The sequence below is a fragment of the Amphiprion ocellaris genome, chromosome 15 (genome assembly GCF_022539595.1).
Source record: "Amphiprion ocellaris isolate individual 3 ecotype Okinawa chromosome 15, ASM2253959v1, whole genome shotgun sequence".
Taxonomy (NCBI): Eukaryota; Metazoa; Chordata; class Actinopteri; family Pomacentridae; genus Amphiprion; species Amphiprion ocellaris.
Window position 1 is genome coordinate 477,186 of NC_072780.1, and position 19,660 is coordinate 496,845.

A 19,660-nucleotide genomic window follows, 5' to 3' on the forward strand; every position below is an offset into this window, starting at 1 on the left:
AAAGAAAATTTCACTGTGCTGTGATGTATACGGACTGACCGACATGGATTTTTTGAGGTCGATGCCGATCTCGATATTTGGCAGAAAAAAATTCCAATAACTGATTAATCGGCAGAATAAATAACTTCTTTTTTGGTCCCTTGATGCTTACAGCAACAAAGATATGAATTACAGGCAGAACATTTTACTTTTCTACAATACTTTGTCCTCTAGTATTTGTTTAACTTTACAACAGAGAGGAATTTTTACATACAAAAACATGAAACAAAGCATTAAGCCTCTGGGAAATTATAGAACCTTAAAAAGAGTCAATCTATAAATAAGTTCTGAAATACGTCTGGTCTGGTACTTCTTGTTGCACAGATGAAGTTACTGGCAGAACATTATTTCTGCAAAAACCTCCTCTCCTCTGCGTTCTCATCGCTCCTCTATTAAGGCTTCATGTTTTTAATTTCCATCGTTTCCAACAGTGTGACTGTAGAAACAGATTCCCACAACATGAGCAGCACCAATCCAGGATTCTCAGGTTAAAAAATCCACTTTTCAGAGCTGCTTGAAGGATGTCTTCTTCTTCTCCTTCTCAGATGTCGCAGCAGTAGACTGAAGTTCGGCTCTTTACCTCGTCAACCACCCCTGCCTCACCTCGACATTCCTGATTGGTGCACAGCAGAATGACGGACAGCACGCCCAAGCTTGAAGCCACGCCCAGTTCACTTTTTATCTCCCTTACCCCCCAAAAAAACAGACTTTACAGTTTTTCTGGAGGATCGAATCCCCTCCCAACACCCCCCAACCCGAGAATGAGGCTGTGGACAGAAAAGCTATTTTATTTTTTTTCCTCCTTTTTTCAATTTCTGTATTAATATTATTGATATAATGTTATTATGATGGTTTTTTGGGACCTAAATAAAAAAATGTAATAAAGAAACTGTGTGTTTGGTCATTTCAGGGTGAGGGGGGGGGCTACAAAAAGATGAATCCAAAATGTTCTTAAATCATAGCTGGAGAAATAAAACTACTGTCTAATATCTCCTGGTGTTCCATACCGTCATTAAAAACTGATTTAACTCAATTCAATCTGTGGACTGATGATTTTATATTCATGTCCTGTTTTGTTTTTATGGAATCATAGGATTGCCATAATAAACAATCTGTTAAAAAATAAGGAAATAAATGTGTAAAATATAAAGAGGAATAAATTAAAAATAAATAAATCTAAAAAAAATAAGGAAATATGTAAAAGTGAAATAACTGAGTAAAAAGAACAGGAAGAACAGTTTTTCCTTTTAGGAAAAAGCAATGACAAAATGGAAAAATGGAAAAGGAAAAAGACAAAATTTTACTTTATATTTCCATGTTTTTTTTAAAATTCATTCCTCTTTATATTTACGCATTTATTTCCTTTATTTTAAACAAATTTATTTATTTCATTTATTCCTCTTTACAGTTACACATTTATTTCTTTATTTTTAAGATTTATTTTTTATTCTTTTATTTATTCCTCTATACATTTATGTCCTTATTTTTTAACAGATTATTGTTTTCAATTCTTTTATTTATTTCTCTTTATATTTGCACATTTATTTCCTTATTTTTTTTTTTTTTTAAAGTTATTTTTTTGGCCTTTTTGTCGGCTTTTTATTAGATAGGCGTAGTGAGAGAGAGACAGGAAACAGGGGAGAAGAGTCGGGGGAAGACACGCAGCAAAGGGCCGCGAGCGGGAATCGAACCCGGGCCAGCTGCGTCGGGGACCAGCCCCTGTACATGGGCCGCCCGCTCAATGCGGCGAGCCATACGGGCGCCCTTATTTCCTTATTTTTAACAAATGTATTTTTTATTTATTTATTCCTCTTTATATTTACACATTTATTTCCTTATTTCTTAAAAGATGACTTCTTGGGGTAAAAGTTCCTCCAGCTCTTTGTGATATTTTACCACAGTAAAGCCTTGGAAAGGTTTAAATTAGTCCATGACAACCTCACATCCCTTCTGAATGTTGCAGAAAAGCGAGTCAACAAGACAGTGTTTTGCAGGTTTTTAAAAATGCTGGCTGTACTTGACCAATTGGTGATACCGAGCTATGAAATGCCCCCAAAGTTCCTGAATGTTGAGGATTACTGCCCCCTGATGGTCCCTGTGGTGAAGGTGCAGATGCTCCATCACAGAAACCCTGGTTTCCAAATATTCCTAATAATTGGTAGTGGAACCGTAACCAGAACAAACCTGGGACTGTCCTCACCGCTGTGCTCCTGCATCCTTGACTTTCTGTCCAACAGGCCTCAGCTGGTCAGAATCAGCAGCCGCCTATCATCTACACTGGTCCTGAGGTCGTGAAGTTTGCAGATGACACCACTGTGGTGGATCTTTTATCAGACAATGATCAGACCTACTACAGGGAGGAGGTCCAGCCCCTGACTGAGTGGAGTTCACACAACAAACTGGTCCTGAACACCAGGAAAGCCAAGGAGGTCATCGTGGACCTCGAGAGATCCAGGAAGACCACCCATGCTCCTCTCCTCATCCGGTTCACCACTGACCTCCCATGGACCCTGAACGCCTCTCACCTGGTTAAAAAGGGGGAAAAAAGGCCCAGCAAAGACTTTATTTCCTCAGGAGGCTCCATTCTCAGCTGCTGACACTTTTATAGAACCACCATAGAGAGCATTCTCTGTCTCGGTATGGTGGTTTGGCAAAACATCTGAAGGACTTTCCTAGTGTGGTGAAGACAGCTCAGGGGACTGTGGGACATCCTCTACTAAACCTGGACTCTGTCTATGCTGGTCATCTCCGGAGAAAGGCTGGCAGCACTGATTCAACCCGTCCTGGTAACAAACTGTTTGTGCTTCTGCCCTCAGGAAGAAAGTTCAGGTCGATAAGAACTCGAACAACCAGACTGAGGAAGAGCTTTTTCCTCAGAGCTGTAAACTCTGTACATCCTCATGCACTTTAAAAAGCTTGAGATGACATGGAACTGACAAAAGTAAACCACCAAGTTTGGCAATTCCAAAAATTTCTTGAGATCTAGAACCAGCCTTCTTATAACAATTCCTCCCTGATGGGTAAAACTCGACAACAAATCAGTTTGTCATTATGACAACAACGAACTTACTTCGAGGTGGATAATGTTGGTGGTGTTGCATCAGCATTCCAGTATTTTTTGTGTCATCATTGTGTCACCCAAAGTGAGATCAGAGCAGTAAGTTTTGGAAGATATATCTTCCATGTATCCTGTTTTTGAGCCATGCTGCATTTATTCCTCAGTCTTGTCGTCCATCTCAGGCTGCAGGTCACCTGAAAACTTTCATAAACTTTGTGACGCTTCACAGTTGTGCTTTAGGAGTTCACAGTTTTTGGTTTTGTTTTTACTTGATCTGGTGCAAATGCTTTATTTTTGGAACATTTTTTAAATGAGACATGCAGAAAAAATTAAATATCATGATTTCAAGTTTACATTTGGTTATTCTTTCCAGTAGAACAGAAGGTGGCAGATGAGTAGTTTAAGGACCGTCTGAGAGTTGAAACAGTTTTAACAGTATCTGGCAGATAAATGGGATCACTTTGGTCACGTTTTCACATACTTGTCAAACTTAGCAGTGGGTTTCAGCTTTCAGAGGGTCTTTCTGTTTGGTAAATATACTTTAAACTGTTTGTACAGATGCCTCCTCGTGTTCTTCTAAAGGCTCCTATGATAAAAACAGACTTTCCAGCCATGGCAGGCAGCCATTTTACAAGTTAAAAGTCCTTTATTAGCCAAAACACACAATCTACACAGCAGACAGGCAATAATTAGAGCCAGCTGATGCACATAATGGAGCCTTTAGCAGCTAAAGAGCCAAATATTAACCTTAGAAGCTGGTAGAGACCAAAAACGGAGCCAAAACAGTGACTAGGTTGGCAAAACTACGACTCCAATGAAAGAAAATGTAATAACTGAAAAGGTTAAGATATGTGATGATGTTTTTTTGAGTTTATTGAGAATATATTGAGGATAGTTAACAAATCAGAGCTGAAACACTCCATGTCTGTTGCAAACATGAATTTATTTGAATTCTAAGAACATTCTCAACATCTTAAGAACATCCAGCAGGACAGAAGCAGCTCTGATCCTGAATTCCACTTCAAACTTTAACCATTCAGTCTTAAATGCAATTATTTATCCCTCCATGTTAAATAATGAGTGCTTTAATATCTACAGTAAACTCACATTCTACGTTTTCATTCATGTAAAGAGGAACCAGAAAGAACAAAGACACATGTTGCACATTCAAACCACAGAAAACAAGTCAGGTCGGTTCACAACACAACAAAAAGAAACACTGCATCTTAAGTCGAAACTGAAGCTGGGCAGACGAACAGAAAAGAAATATCTAAATTATTCCAGTCATGTTTATCCAGGAGGTGAATTTTCTGCTCAAAGTGGAATTAAATTAGCAGCAGTAGCAGCAACGCTGACAGAAAAACATGAGTACAGGACGGAAAAGGCTGAGGGAGGACAGATGGAAAACACAGGAGAGAGAAAATACATGTTCACTGTTTCAGTCCTTTTACAGGCAGATTATAATCTGTATAATAAAGAAAACAAACAGGATTTCTTGTTATATTTGGCCATTTATCATAACTGTGACCTGTGTCTGACACTATGAGCCTATCCAGACTTCCTATCCGTCTGTAGGTTTGGGATAATTAACTGGAATCCATTTTGATTGACAGTCCTTAGCCATGTATGCAGATGATATTTAACTCTATCATGTGCACACACTTAAGCACACTTTCTAAAATCTTTACTTCATTATATTTTCTATAAACCTTGCTGATAAAACAGCTTTTCTCCAATCTTATACAGATCTCTTGCATTTTATTTTATTAGGAATAAATTTGAGATAAAAATCACTAATTCCGGCTTTTACTGGGACGACTTCTCTATAAATGTTGTAAGAAAAATAAACTTCCTGTTCAAACAGTTCTAACCACCTGTCTGCTGTGAAGTCAACACCTTTTAGACCAACCAACTCTAAATTCTCCTGAACAAATAAACGAATACAACAAATTTAATTTTGGTCATTTCAGATACATTTTCTACATAGAATTTCCAGGTATTCTTAAGCCAAAGTGAAATTTTTTACTGCTGCAGAGCACAAAATTGTGTGAAGATGACAATTTATCTGATAAGTGCCACTGATTTACTAGATGCTGTGTTTTTTTCCAGATATTTAGCCTGAAATCTGTTTAAAACCACGACACAGCAAATGGGTCAATATATAATTGAGGGACTTTTGAAGTCCATGGGATATATCTTGCATATATTTTCATTAGGGCTGCACAGTGGTGTAGTGGTTAGCACTTTCGCCTTGCAGCTAGAAGATCCCTGGTTTGCGTCCCGGCTTTCCCGGGATCTTTCTGCATGGAGTTTGCATGTTCTCCCTGTGCATGCGTGGGTTTTCTCCGGGTACTCCGGCTTCCTCCCACAGTCCAAAAATATGCTGAGGTTAATTGATCATTCTAAATTGCCCGTAGGTGTGAATGTGAGAGTGATTGTTTGTCTATATATGTAGCCCTGTGACAGACTGGTGACCTGTCTAGGGTGTCCCCTGCCTTCACCTGAGTCAGCTGGGATAGACTCCAGCCCCCCCCATGACCCTAATGAGGATTAAGTGGTGTATAGATAATGGATGGATGGATATTTTCATTAAAATAAAAAAAAGTAATGTTTTTATTTTCATTTTGATCATGTCTTTACAAATTCCATAATTATTTATTATGGAAACAATCACTTATTAATAAAAAATTACTGGAAATCACTAAAATGTCAACTAAATAACCGTCTGAATTTAATAACAACCACCTTCTAATGAGCTGAACAAAATTAAAATGAGTTTATTCAGAAATAGTTTGGATTGTGTTCTTTTTATTAAGTTGAAATAATCATGACAAATATTTCTTTTTTGGAAATATGGAATCAAATTTTATATGGAAAATAACAGATTGTTTCTGTGTCCTAGAAATCACTTTCCACTAAGTTCCCCATTACTAAACACCTCTCCAGGAAGTGTGTTAATTCCAGATCACATGACCTGCTCCACATGATGTCATTTCCTCCTGAAGAAAAGACTGGCCAGACTCCAAGGCTTTCTGACTTATTTAATGTAAAGTAGTCAACAGATTTACTGCAGTATCTTTATATATAACTTTCAATTTCAATTTTACTCAGTTGTATATATAATATTTAGAAGAATCTTTCTCTAAAATGCCCTGTGGCGTTTGGTTATAGGCGGCCATGTTGATTTTAGGCCTGAAAACAGCAAATATGTCAACTATGATACAAAAAGTACCGCAATTATAAATTGACCCAAACAGTCAAAGTCTTGTTTTAAAACTCAGATAGCAAGAAAGTAAAGAAGTGAAGTAAAGCGACTATTTGGTTTTAGTTTCTCCTCTAAGAACTACTGATAAACTGACAGCATCAGGAGGCTTCTTTCATTTTGGACTGTTGAACAAATGTGGGTTAAAGATTTTTACACAAGAAAGAAAAAGTCTGTTTGGTTCACTTTTCTGCAAACTGTCCTGATGTGATTAAATCCCTCAGACTCCCAGCGAACAGAAAAATGATCACAGCTGCTACTGAAAGTCAGGTGACCTGAACTGGAGCAGCAGAAGGAGGAGTTTGTGGAGAACAACACAGATCATGCACGGAGGTTTGAGAGGAAGGCATCATGGAGGAAGAGGAAGGAGGACCAAGAGCAGCTGAGGAGAGGCTGGATTTGTCTCGGCAGGATCTCGGTTCAGACTCGTCCTGTGAGTTGTGCGTTCGTCCCTGAAGAGCAGCTCAGTAGAAGAAATACACTGAGGACAGAAAACACAGTCATTAAAACAAACAAACAAACAAACAAACAAAAACTTCTGACATGGAATTTATGAAACATTTTCAGTGATTTGATTCAGTAGTCTAGTTCACACTACACTGTAAAAAATCTGTCATTTCAATAAACATTTTTGATTTATTTTAGTTTTTCAGTGTTTTTTTAAATACACAAAGATATCAACAAATTCTTATAAAAATGATTACAAAAACACTGTGAATAATTATGTTTAATATAAAATAACATTAGAAAGCTGTAACTGTGAACACCCACAAAAGTTCATTTTTTTAACCCTGTAAAACCCTGTATCAGTTATATTTTTTAATTACTATTTGTTATTATTTATAGCAAAATAAATATATATTATTTTTGCTATTTTTTCTATATTTGAGTTTTACAATTTATATATACATATATAGAATATTTTACATTTTTATTTATTATTTTTTTATATATATATATATATATATATATATATAGAGAGAGAGAGAGAGAGAGAAACAGAAAACGATGAATGAGAGGAATCTTGTATGACTGCAGAAATCTTTCAAAACAAAAATGTTGAATTAATGTGTGTTCATCCATGTATAATATGTAGATGAATCAGTCAAAATACTCATGAAAATCATTTATAATTACATCTATCTGTGATTGTCATTCATTATATGGAACTTCATTGTCTTTATGTGTAAATATTTGTCTTTACACAATAAAAAGCAACAAAAATACAAATGATCTCATGTTGAAATAATGCTAAAAATATTTAATTTTAGAATGAAAAATGACTACTTTTATGAGATGGTAACTTTCCAGTATTTTTGTGGGGTTTGATTTTTGGAAACTGTTCAGGTTTCTTTTTTTTCCATTAGAAGTAAAAGCACAGAAAATTAATTATGAAACAAAAACAGAATAACATAAAACATGCAAGACACAAACTTAATATTAATGCAGTATTAAAGATAAAAAAGCATCAGTGTATGAAAAGTAAAAAATATATGATTTACTAATATATTTTTATGCACTGCAGAATAAAGTTTAAGGCCTTTAAAATAACAGTAAAAAAGTGAAGTTTCACTTACAGAAAATGACGCCCACAAATATAATGCCTACGATCGCCATGATGATCATCATCTGGAAAAAAAGACAAAAATCAAAATGTCAGAACAAAACCAGAGTGTGATCAAATGAAACAGCTCTTTAATTCCACCCAGAAAAGGGAAAAAAGAGTTTCATTGTTTTTGTCTTTGACATATTTTCAGTATGGAATCACAGAAGTGCCACAATAAAAGATAAATCTGTTAAAAAAAAAAAAGGAAATAAATGTGTAAATATAAGAGGAATAAATATTTTGTAGAGAGCAGGATTAGTACTTTTTACTCGTACGACGGATCTAAATACTTCCTTTTTTTCTGTTTGGAATTTTGAAGAATCTCAGATGCCTCTATTTTAAGCTTGTGTGTGTGTGTGTGTGTGTGTGTGTGTGTGTGTGTGTGTGTGTGTGTGTGTGTGTGTGTGTGTGTGTGTGTGTGTGTGTGTGTGTGTGTGTGTGTGTGTGTGTGTGTGTGTGTGTGTGTGTGTGTGTTTATTTAAATGCTTCATAAACAAAATCCACATGATAACATGATCATCAGAGAAAGTAAATCACCTCTGATGGGGGGAGGGCGAGCGAGATTAACGCAACAACAGGGTAGAGGGAGAGAGAGAGAGAGAGAGATTGATGTGCATGTGTGTGTTTGATTTGTGTGTGTTTGATTTGTGTGTTTGTGTGATGTGAGAGTCAGGTCGTCTGAAAACAAATGAAAAAAAATTAAACTAAATGTTCTCATTGCCACCTTTAAATCAAACACACAGGAATTTTTCTGAGGGACTATTTTCAGCGGCGGATTAATCCACATTTGGCGCTCTAGTGGCTATATGGGACAGCAGGATGGCGTTTGTGGGAAAATAAACTGGTAACAGTTCGGCTCATCAAAGCAGAATGAGACACAAAGATTTCATACGGTGGCTGACAGTCGGACACGTTCAGCTTTGAGTTACATCACGACCCACAGCTGGCTCTTTAATCCCGACGTTCGCTGTAATCCAGATTGAAATGTTTCCTCTCGGTGACGCCGCCGCCACTCAAACATGTCCCCTCCTCTCGCTAATGTAATCTCTTCTCTGATTGGACCCTCTGCGCTGCACATTTGGAGGCGGAGCTGGGATGGGAAGAGGACTGGCACCTGAGGCCGGATGAGATGGATGGATGAGCAGGAAGCGAGGGGAGGCGGATGAGAGGCAAATCTGGTTCAGTTTTCACTTTGGTTTCTCACCAAAGTTTCACTGAGCTGCAGTGAGGAGCTCAAAAACACATCATCTAATCATCTAAAGCAGGGGTGTCCAACATGAGGCCCGCGGGCTAAAAGCGGTCCTCCAGAGGGTCCAATCCGGCCCTCAAAGTGTAAAAATTCCAGAGAAGACATTAACTGCAGATTGTAAATTAGTAAAACTATAAATTTAAAATCATTTCTAGACCATGACAAGTTGTTTGAATCAGAAAGTAAAATATTAGATTGTTTTTGTTGTTTTGTGTCTCATTTTTGTAATATTTTGTCTTGTTTTTGTTGGTTTTTGTCTTTTTTTGTCTGACTTGTGTCGTTTGTTTCTGTTTTTTGTTTGCTTTTTGTCTCATCTGTGTTTTTTGTCTTATTTTTGTCATTTTGTGTTTTGCTTTATTCGTTGTTTTGAGGATTGTTTTTGTAGTTTTGTGGTTTTTTTGTCTTGCTTGTGTTGCCTATCTTTTGTCGTTTGGTTTCTCGCTTTTGTCATTTTTTGTCTCGTTTGTGTCAATTGTGTAATTTTTTGTCCTGTTTTTGTTGTCACTTTCTAACTTTTTGTCAAATTTTTTGTCTCTTTTTTGTTTAGTTTTGTGTCGTTTGTCAAATTTTAATGTGAATGTTCTTAAGAAACATTTTTAGCATTTCTTTATTTACACCAAAAAATGTTCAAAGATTTCCCAAAAATGTGGACATCAGAAGTTTCATTGCGAAAATTTTTTTTTCTCCACATTTTCAAACTTTAAAACGAGTCAATTTTGACCCACAGGACAACAGGAGGGTTAAAGAACTTGTAAATGTACAAAAAACATAAGCTAAAATTAGATTCCCAAGCATTATGAAAAATGCATCAAACCCACTGTCACTTGTGATTCAGTGGGTAAATCTGGGGGCTGCACAGTGGCTTAGTGGTTAATAGAAGATCCCGGTTTGCGTCCCGGCCTTCCTGGGATCTTTCTGCATGGCGTTTAAATGTTTTTTCTGTGCATGTGTGGATTTTCTCTGGGTTCTCCAGCTTCCTCCCACAGTCCAAAAAACATGCTGAGGTTAATTGGTGATTCTAAATTGTCCATAGGTGTGAATGTGATTGTTTGTCTCTATATGTAGCCCTGTGATAGACTGTTACCTCTCCAGGTGTCTCCTGCCTTCACCCTAAGTCAGCTGGGATAGACTCCAGCCCCCCATGACCCTAATGAGGATTGGTATTGGTATAGATAATGGATGGATGGATGGTAAATCTGGCTTGGCTGTGGCCTCAACCAACAAGGTGTGATCAACAACCACACACTCCGAAGCAGGAGGTGGCAGAAGTGAGTGACCTTGAGGTTTTCCAGCTGCCATCAAACAAAACTCCAACAGGAAGGAAGGTGAGCAGAGTCAACATGTGGGGGAAATGGAGGAGCTTTTGGCTGAAGCGGTAGGTTGAGTTTTACACAGAGTATGGAAACTAACTAGAAATGCCCAGAAACTGCCTGTAGTCCAGAAATTTCATGCAAAGATCCGTTCTCTGATAAGCCAGATGGTTTCGTTAAAGCTATTTAACCACCAGTGCTGTTTAAAACATGTTGTAGGTATCGTAGGAGTCTTTAAATATGTCTGTGTAGTTTCTCATTCATCCAGGTCATGGTTATCCAAAGTTGTTTAAATCAATCCAACTGGACTTTAAGAAGGTTCCTTGAAGACGTTTCACCTCTCATCCAAGAGGCTTCTTCAGTTCAGAACTGAAGTTCAGTCTTTTCCCAAATTCAGTTCTGAACTGAAGAAGCCTCTTGGATGAGAGGTGAAACGTCTTCAAGGAACCTTCTTAAAGTCCAGTTGGATTGATTTAAACAACTTTGGAGTCTTTAAATACTTTTCTAATCACATGCATGAAAGAATATTTACTGCATTCATTTCCTAACTAAAACAAGCAGACGTCACTGAGGCCAAATAAGGCATCTTGTCTGTTTTTTTTAAATGCCTAAATGACACTATTTTACAGCCAGAAACTATAAAAACAGACACAATCACTGGATTTTAAACGTTCTAGCAACATTTGTGTGATGAGCTGTCAGAAAATATTACCAAGTTTAAGCATCTATTTCATAAGAGCAGTGTGTAGGAGAGGAACCAGCATTTCAGACAAAAAAAATGCAAACAATTTAGAAATTACAAAACTAAATTCTGTTCTAAAATGTACAAGATTAAAATAATATGCTCTTTAATAAGAACAATTCAAGTTCTGAGATAAAAAAAACAAATGTTGAAATTTAAATTACATAATAAATAAGATTATAAATATGGGAAAATGTTTCAATATAATTCAGATTGTGTCCTTTGGTTTCTAATGAGCAGCTTTGAATAGGAAGCTGTCATTAAAAAACAGAATAAATCTCTGGATTATTATCTTTACAACAGACCTTGAACTACTCAACTTGGGAAACGCATATTAAATCTTTATTTTTTATAAATAAAACAGACACACCTTGCAGTTCTTCCACCAGTACTTGTTCTTGAGTTTTGCAGCGCTGCTCTCGAACTGCGAGGCTCCGGCCTGCAAGGCATCGGCCCGGTCGTCCAGCTCTGACAGCTTCTGATCTCTTTCCAGGACTTTGTCCACGTTCACACGCATGATGTCCACCACCTGAGGACGAAAACACCCGTCAGCCTCTCCGTCAGGTAAACATCCAGCTTAGACCTGGAGAGTGTTCTACTTTTAATTGTAGAATCTGTATAGACGGTGGAACGTCCTCATGCTCAGGAGGACGTCTGGAAGAAGATGTTGGTCTTTCTGAGAGAGAATCTGTACGACAGCACAAACCCTGGTGCAACATTATGATCCCACCTGTAACCAAGATGACAGCTAATGACTGCAGAGATCCAAAGTGAAGTCAAAATTTCAGTCTTTTCCCATATCTTCAACCTTTGAGCTCATTTAGCTTCATTCCTTTAACCCTCCTGTTGTCCTCATTTACGGGCACCAAAAAATCTTGTTTCCTTGTCTGAAAAAAATCCAGAAATTCAGCAAAAAAATTACCCAAATTTATTAAAATTTGCAAAACCTTCAGGAAGAAAATGCCAATAATTCTGTAAAAGTTTCCCTTCAAAGTTTTATTTAAAAAAACAAACAAAAAAAACCCCACAAATTTGACAAAAAAATTCTTGCAAATATTTTCAAAAAAATCCTAAAAATCTTCCAAAAAAATCCTAAAAATATCTAAAGTGATTTTTATTTATTTTTATTTATATATATATATATATATATATATATATATATATATATATATATATATATATATATATATAGTGTATATCAGTAAAACTTTTAATATTTTCTTGAAGAACATTCACATAAAAATCAACCAAAATCCAGCAAAATTTGCTGGATTTTGGTTGATTTTTTTTGTAAATGTTCTTAAAGAAACATTTTTTTTCCACCAAAAAATGTTCAAAAATTTCCCAAAAATGTTGAAAATCTGGAAATCAGAAATTTCACTGTGAAAATAATTTTTCCCCCACATTTTCAAACTTTGAAACAGGTCAGTTTTGACCTGCAGGACGACACGAGGGTTAAATTGAATCCATTCTGGATGAAGCTGTCCTCCCTAAACCATTCACAGTGATCCTGAATAGTCTCTGGTTCTAACAGCAGAGGTTCCTCACCTCGTCCACCTGAGCCTGAGTCTGCTGCAGGCGTCTGTTGCTGGTCAGGTTTGGGGCCGGAGCCGGAGGGCCTCCTTCGCCCTCCGGGGCCCCTGAAGCAGCTCCTCCTTCTGGAGTCGACCTGCAGTGAAAGAAAGATGGAGAGAGATGGATGTTTCATCAAAGACATCATGAACAGACGAGCTCTGCATCACCACTGATATCTTTGGTTAACCCTCCTGTTATCCTCATTTACAGGCACCAAAACATATTGTTTCCTTGTCTGAAAAAAAAAAAAAATCCAAAAATTCAGCTAAAAAATTCCCCAAATTTCTGAAAATTTGCAAAGCCTTCAGGGAGAAAATTCCAATAATTCCTTAAAAGTTTACCTTATAAGTTTTATTTAAAAAAAAAAAAAAAAAAAAAGAAAACCCAAATTTGGTAAGAAAAATCTTCCAGAAAATCCTAAACATATCTGAAGTGATTCCATATATATCAGTAAAACTTCTAATATTTTCTTTTCTTAAGAATATTCACATAAAAATCAACCAGAATCCAGTGAATTTCGCTGGATTTTGGTTGATTTTTATGTGAATGTTCTTAAAGAAACATTTTTAATATTTCTTTTTTTTCCACCAAAAAATGTTTAAAGATTTCCCCAAAATGTTGAAAATGTGGACATCAGAAGTTTCACTGTTAAAATATATTTTTTTCCCACATTTTCAAACTTTAAAACGGGTCAATTTTGACCCGCAGGATGACACGAGGGTTAAACTGATCAACGTAGCTTCATGTCTCTGAATCAGAAATCATCTAACCTCAAACCAGTGGCCGGTCCCATTAAAGGAACATGAAAGCACTGTGCTCATGCAGATCAATTAACTGATTCAGAATTATGTATAGCCCTCTCCTGTGTTCATGCATGACAATTTAAAAAAGACTAAATTAACTTGAGACCAGATGAAGCCGTGTTGAACGCTGCAGCTCACATTTGAGAGACTTTGTTGAAAAATCTTGACTCTATAGACTTGTTGATTTTTAAACTTTTCAGATAACTAGCAAACTGAATATATTCTCATAATTCGTGAGTTTTATGAGATTAAAAATAGATTGGTTTCAGAGGACAGTGATGCTCTGTAGTCAGAGCTCAGTTCTATCAAGCTAAAGTTTGTTCAACCAAGAAAACCACTGAATATAACGGACCAGCCAAAGGTACTTTTTCTGCTTTGGAATTCAACTTTTCATTTAGAGGAGGAGGAATATATTTTCTTAATGGTTCAAAGCTAGAGAGAAGCATTATACAGAAGCATTAGTTAGAAATTCGTTAACATCAGTGAGCTGCACACATAATACTTGATGTTTACTGATGTCGTCATCTGCCTCCAAGGTCAGAGAGAAGAGAAACAGAGGAAAAAAAACTCAACAAGCACTAGAAGAAAACATCTTTAAATGTTAGCTTTTCAGCCAAGATTGAAGCTTGTAGCCTTTGTCACCAAGGCGAGGCTGTTATGTTGTCAGAAATCCAGACAGACTTTTTCACCAAGTGCAAAATGGAAAAAGGACAGAGACCCCCCCCAAAAAAAAAACAACGATAAAGCTTCTTACATTGCAGTTGTGTGATTAAAATCAAAGTAGTAACTATGTTATTGATTCAAGTGTAAAACTTTTATTTAATTTGCATTTCTCTCCCTTTTGCTTCAATTCCATGACAATTCAGAGAAAAATACGACACATTTTACTGCTCTACATCTGGCCTCACCTTTACCAAATGCAACAGTAAAGTAAATCTCAAAAAACAAGGAATGTGCAGATTTGAAATAATTCTAATATAAGTAAAGATCAGCTTTTATTAATCCCATAGTGCAATGTCAATTCATTAAATATTATTCCAAAATGGAGAAATTTGCATGATACATACTTTTATTTGAAATTAGCGCTCAGGACTTTGACATTTCTTGTGAGTATTTTCACTAACAACTTAAATTTAAATATTTTTTTCAAACAATATATGGAAAACAAAGATAAATATGACATTTCTTGGTAACTTCATGAAGCTCAAACTGAAGGAACACACAGTCTGAATTATAAAACACAAACTCTAATTTAATAATAGGAACATGACTCATCTAACTCTGGCCTCCGTCCACATAATCGAAGCATCGGCGGCTGGAACGGATCAGCAGTTTAGGAGAATCAAATGATAACATCTCAACAAAATGCATTTAGTGTTTTTACTTCCACACAGCAGCAGGTTGTTGGATGCCTGATCAGACCAAACAGCAGCTCACGTTTACTGCCAGACAGGCTTGTTTTCCAAACGAAAATGGAGAAAGATTAGTGCAGCAGCAGCAGCAACAGCCGGACTGATGGAGATCAACATGCACGCACTAATACTCCACCTCCCCTCCCCCACAAACAATACTTTCAAATCCACACAATATCAGTCGTCTTCTGGAAAAAAAAATCCATCTTCCAGGTGTTTCTAGGTTTGTGTAATTGTATTTACATCGTCTCTTTGCTTGTATGGAACTCGCCGCAGTTGTTTTGTGAGCTGAATCAATTAGTTTGATAGAAAAAGAGCTGATGCAGATTGTAGAAAAGCAGAGCCGATCACAATGTTGATGGATAGTTTTGTAGGTGAGTCAGCCGGTGAGTCATGGTCGTATTTCTGCAGTCGTACAGTTGCAGCCCAGACATTTAACACAGAGTGATAACAAGTTTGAAGAAGAAACGGTGTGTTCAAAATGAAGAAAATATGAATTAATGAAGGAAAATTTTGCTGGAACTTGGATGTTTAAAGACACATTTCTCTCTGTAGCCTATTAAGTGGACTTTGTTTTGAAATAGTGAATAGACACTGAGAGATTTTTTAGGTTTCTATACAATTAAAATTAAATAAAACATGTTGGAGTACTTACATCTCAGCCTAGGCAGGATGATGGAGATAATCTGAGAGAGAAGAAGAGGGTGAGGGAGAAATAAACAGAAAGAGAGAGAGAGCAGCTAAATATAAATGAAGGACTCCTTCAGTTTTATTGTCCATCCAATATCCTGATTCACTTTTTCTGTTAAACCAAAAAACACTACAACTGAAGAGGCTGCGCAGGAAAAAAAACAAAAAAATCAGTGCGTCACACACAAACTCCGCCCCTACACACACACACACACACACACACACACACACACACACAGAGGCTGTAACACCGGAAATCACTGCTGTCCATTTTATTTTTTTATATATATATATATATATATATATATATATATATATATATATATATATATATATATATATATATATATATAGTGTATATATGTGATCTCAGGTGATCCAGGAATTCTATAGGAATTTTACTGAAATTTTCCCAAGATTTTACAGGAGTTTTATTGAAAATTCCTGGTATTTTCCTAGAAATTTTGTGGGAATGTAAGAAGAATTTTGGAGAACTTTATAGAAATTTTATGAAAATATTACACGAATTTTTCTGAGGGTTTTATATGAAATGTCATGGGAATTTTCCTGCAAAATTTTGGAAATTATTGGGGGAAGTTTTCATACATTTTAAAGGACTTTCCTTGAAATTTTGTGAAAAAAAGTCACAAAAACGTCTGAGCTCTCGTAGGAGGCAGTCGCACTTTTGCTCGCTCCGTTTCTATCTCTGTTCTCCCCACTCCCTCATGTCTTCTGCTTGCTGCACTTTTTTGTCTCGTCTCGTCTGTCTGACTTGGAGTGATCGCTTGGCACTGGACCTTCGAAACACCGATCATGGAATTGATTAACTGGTCTCTCAATGCAATTGACAAGATTGTCGCCACAAAGAGCACAGGCCTAGGGGAGCCTACCTGCCCGGATGGGAGTTTTGCCTCTGGTTACGTGATCGACGCCTGGGGGAAGTGGAAGGGGATCATGTGCCTGGCACCCCTATCCATGGAGGATGTGGAAGATGTTTATATATTCGGATTTATGATGACAGGCCTGCTTATAATTGGCTTGTTCACTGGCCTGAGCTTCTGGAAAATCAGGAAGACCGCAGATGGAAACGACGTCCAAAGACTGCTGGTCTACGCAAACGATCGGATCACAGCTGCCGATGCTCGGTATGACGAACTCAATCGTAATATGAACAATTTGCTTGGTGTGACTGTTGATGTGAGTGGCAAAGTGGAAGCCTCAGGGTGAGAATCACTACAGCTGTGGTGTAACATTGTTGAGAGCAGTAGGGGGAAGGTGAAATTGCTCCTATCCCCCGCCTAAACAAGAAGGAAACTGATTAAATTCTGGCGCCCCTGGAACAATAACAAACTCCTCTGGAAGTTTCATGGCCAAGAGATAGCTCTCCTAAACCACCCCCCCACCCCCCACACACCCCCCCCACCCCTCCCTCCCAAGGACACCTGTTGATTTTTGGACCGGGCCAACCGAGGACGTCTCCATAGCAACCTGCTGTATTATCGCGCTCCCACCCTCACGAACTGAGACACCGGAGGTCTGAGACGGAAGGTATGTCATCCAAAATGTCACAAAAACATCATAGTTTTTTATGTTGTCCAAAATGTCACAAAAACGTCATAGTTTAGTATGTCGTCCAAAATGTCACTAAAAAGTCATAGTTTAGTATGTCGTCCAAAATGTCACAAAAACGTCATAGTTTAGTATGTAGTCAAAAATGTAACAAAATCATCATAGTTAAGTATGTCGTGAAAAATGTCATAAAATTGTCATAGTTTAGAATGTCGTCCAAAATGTCACAACAATGTCATAGTTTAGTATGTCGTCCAAAATGTTACTAAAAAGTCATAGTTTGTTGTCAAAAATGTCACAAAATCATTATAGTTTAATATGTCGTCCAAAATGTCACAAAAACGTCATAGTTTAGTATGACGTCCAAAAAAGTTACAAAAACGTCATAGTTTAGTATGTCGACAAAAACGTCCTAGTTTAGTATGTCGTGAAAAATGTCACTAAAACGTCATAGATTAGTATGTCGTCCAAAATTTGAAAAAAGGTCATAGTTTAGTATGTCGTCCAAAAAAGTTACTAAAACATCATAGTTTAGTATGTCGTGAAAAATGTCACTAAAACGTCATAGTTTAGTATGACGTCCAAAAAAGTTACAAAAACGTCATAGTTTAGTATGTCGTGAAAAATGTCACTAAAATGTCATAGATTAGTATGTCGTCCAAAATTTGAAAAAAGGTCATAGTTTAGTATGTCGTCCAAAATGTCAGAAAAACGTCATAGTTTAGTATGTCGTCCAAAATGTCACAAAAACATCATAGTTTAGTATGTCGTCCAAAATGTCACAAAAACTTCATAGTTTAGTATGTCGTCCAAAATGTCACAAAAACATCATAGTTTAGTATGTCGTCCAAAATGTCACAAAAACATCATAGTTTAGTATGTCGTCCAAAATGTCACAAAAACATCATAGTTTAGTATGTCGTCCAAAATTTGAAAAAAAACGTCGTAGTTTAGTATGTCGTCCAAAATGTCACAAAAACATCATAGTTTAGTATGACGTACAAAAATGTTACAAAAACGTCATAGTTTAGTATGTGTTGTGAAGCACAGAGATATGGGATCCCAGAATCAGTCATTTATAAGGGCTGACTGTGATCTCATAGTAGGGGGTGTTGAGAAACATGGAGGTATGAGATCCCAGAATCAGCCACAAGGGTGAGACTCTGGCAGAACACTGTGATATTATAACCTGTGATTTATAACAGATTCATGCTATAACCCAGGGCTGGACTGGGACCAAAATACGGCCCTGCCATTTTTGGTCATGGCGGCCCACCATGATTATTTATACAATATGCCAAGGCATACGACATACCAGAGGATATATGTGCACATTGTATTGTTTCAAAAATTAAAATAAAACGCAGCAGCCTACGTGGAAGAGAGTAACCATGTTAAAAAAAAACACTCTATCACTTCTCACAGAGACTTTATTTAAAATTTTATTTCAAAGTGTCAAAATTACCAACTTGAATTAAAAGTGGAGCTCTTCACCAAAATGGAACCTTAAAGTATGAAGAGAGAGATTGAGAGAGAGATGCATAGATGATAAAGAAAAGAAAGAGAGCTGGAATCAGTTAAGGTATAGTTTTAAAGCTAATCTGACCTCCTCGATCTGTCCCTGCTGTGTCATGTCTCTCCCTCCGTCCTCCTCCTCCTGCTCCTTTTCCTCCGACTCCCCCTGAACTTCGGCTTCTTTTTCTATCCTGGCAGCAGCACTCGCTGCCGCAGGTGAACTAGTGGAAGCAACTGCAAACATGTCACTTATTTTGCTGCATTTTGCTGCATCGACTTGCAGGCTTTTAAGCCTTTTTTCGCGCAATTTTTCAGCGCCCCCCTTTCGTTTGGGCCGTTTCTCCATCTTTGCTTGGCGGGACAGGCGGGACAGTCCAGAGTGGATGGTTTTGGTTCCTCAAACATGTGGAGAGATGAAGTCATTGCTCAAGTTAATTTAGTATGAGTTCAGTGTGTATGTTAAGTGTGCCGTCATTTCAGTCATTGCATATGCAACAGGTTCAGTTGTTGTATAAATTGCACTGGATCGAGACACGAGTTGGGAGTCGTTGCGAGGTGGTCACTGGTTGCAATCCAGGGTAGAAATGCTCTGAGCAAAGGGGATTTTACCACGTAACTCGGACGGGGGATTCAACATGATCTGCAAAGGAATAACTGTTCTACTGGAATTATGGACTGAAGGAGTGCTCTTTCTGCACTGTTTGAGGATTACGAAAGACTGTGATCTAAAAATAACGCTGACTGAAGGAACATTACTGAACTCTACTATTTCCGTGAGGAACAACACCAGAATGGATTAACAAAGTTTTTACTGGCCCTAAATGACAAAA

General features: G+C 37.2%; 2 protein-coding genes across 5 annotated transcripts in view; one reads left to right on the forward strand and one right to left on the reverse strand.

Annotated features, from left to right (window-relative positions):
• Nucleotides 1-6,840, forward strand: part of LOC111571070 (chromodomain-helicase-DNA-binding protein 4-like) — a 53,713-nt gene extending 46,873 nt beyond the window's left edge. For all 4 annotated transcript variants that reach the window (XM_055017771.1, XM_055017770.1, XM_055017773.1 and 1 more), the window contains exon 41: nt 585-6,840. In XM_055017771.1, coding sequence (XP_054873746.1) covers nt 585-599 — 15 coding nt within the window. In that variant the 3' untranslated portion in view covers nt 600-6,840. The remainder of the gene's footprint in view (nt 1-584) is intronic.
• LOC111571071 (vesicle-associated membrane protein 2-like) lies at nt 4,022-15,876 on the reverse strand. The gene is made up of 5 exons (XM_023274138.3): nt 15,712-15,876; nt 12,815-12,935; nt 11,637-11,795; nt 7,937-7,988; nt 4,022-6,840 (listed from the first exon to the last, which is right to left on the reverse strand). Coding segments are annotated over exons 1-5 (351 nt in total). The 5' UTR covers nt 15,714-15,876; the 3' UTR covers nt 4,022-6,823.
• Nucleotides 15,877-19,660: the final 3,784 nt, after the last annotated feature.

Excerpts from the sequence above, each read along its gene's own strand:
- LOC111571071 (XM_023274138.3), bottom strand. Across the intron at positions 11,796-12,814 it reads CTCAGGCTCAGGTGGACGAG|GTGGTGGACATCATGCGTGT; the intron begins GTGAGGAACCTC and ends TTTCGTCCTCAG. Across the intron at positions 7,989-11,636 it reads ACTGGTGGAAGAACTGCAAG|ATGATGATCATCATGGCGAT; the intron begins GTGTGTCTGTTT and ends CTTTTTTTCCAG.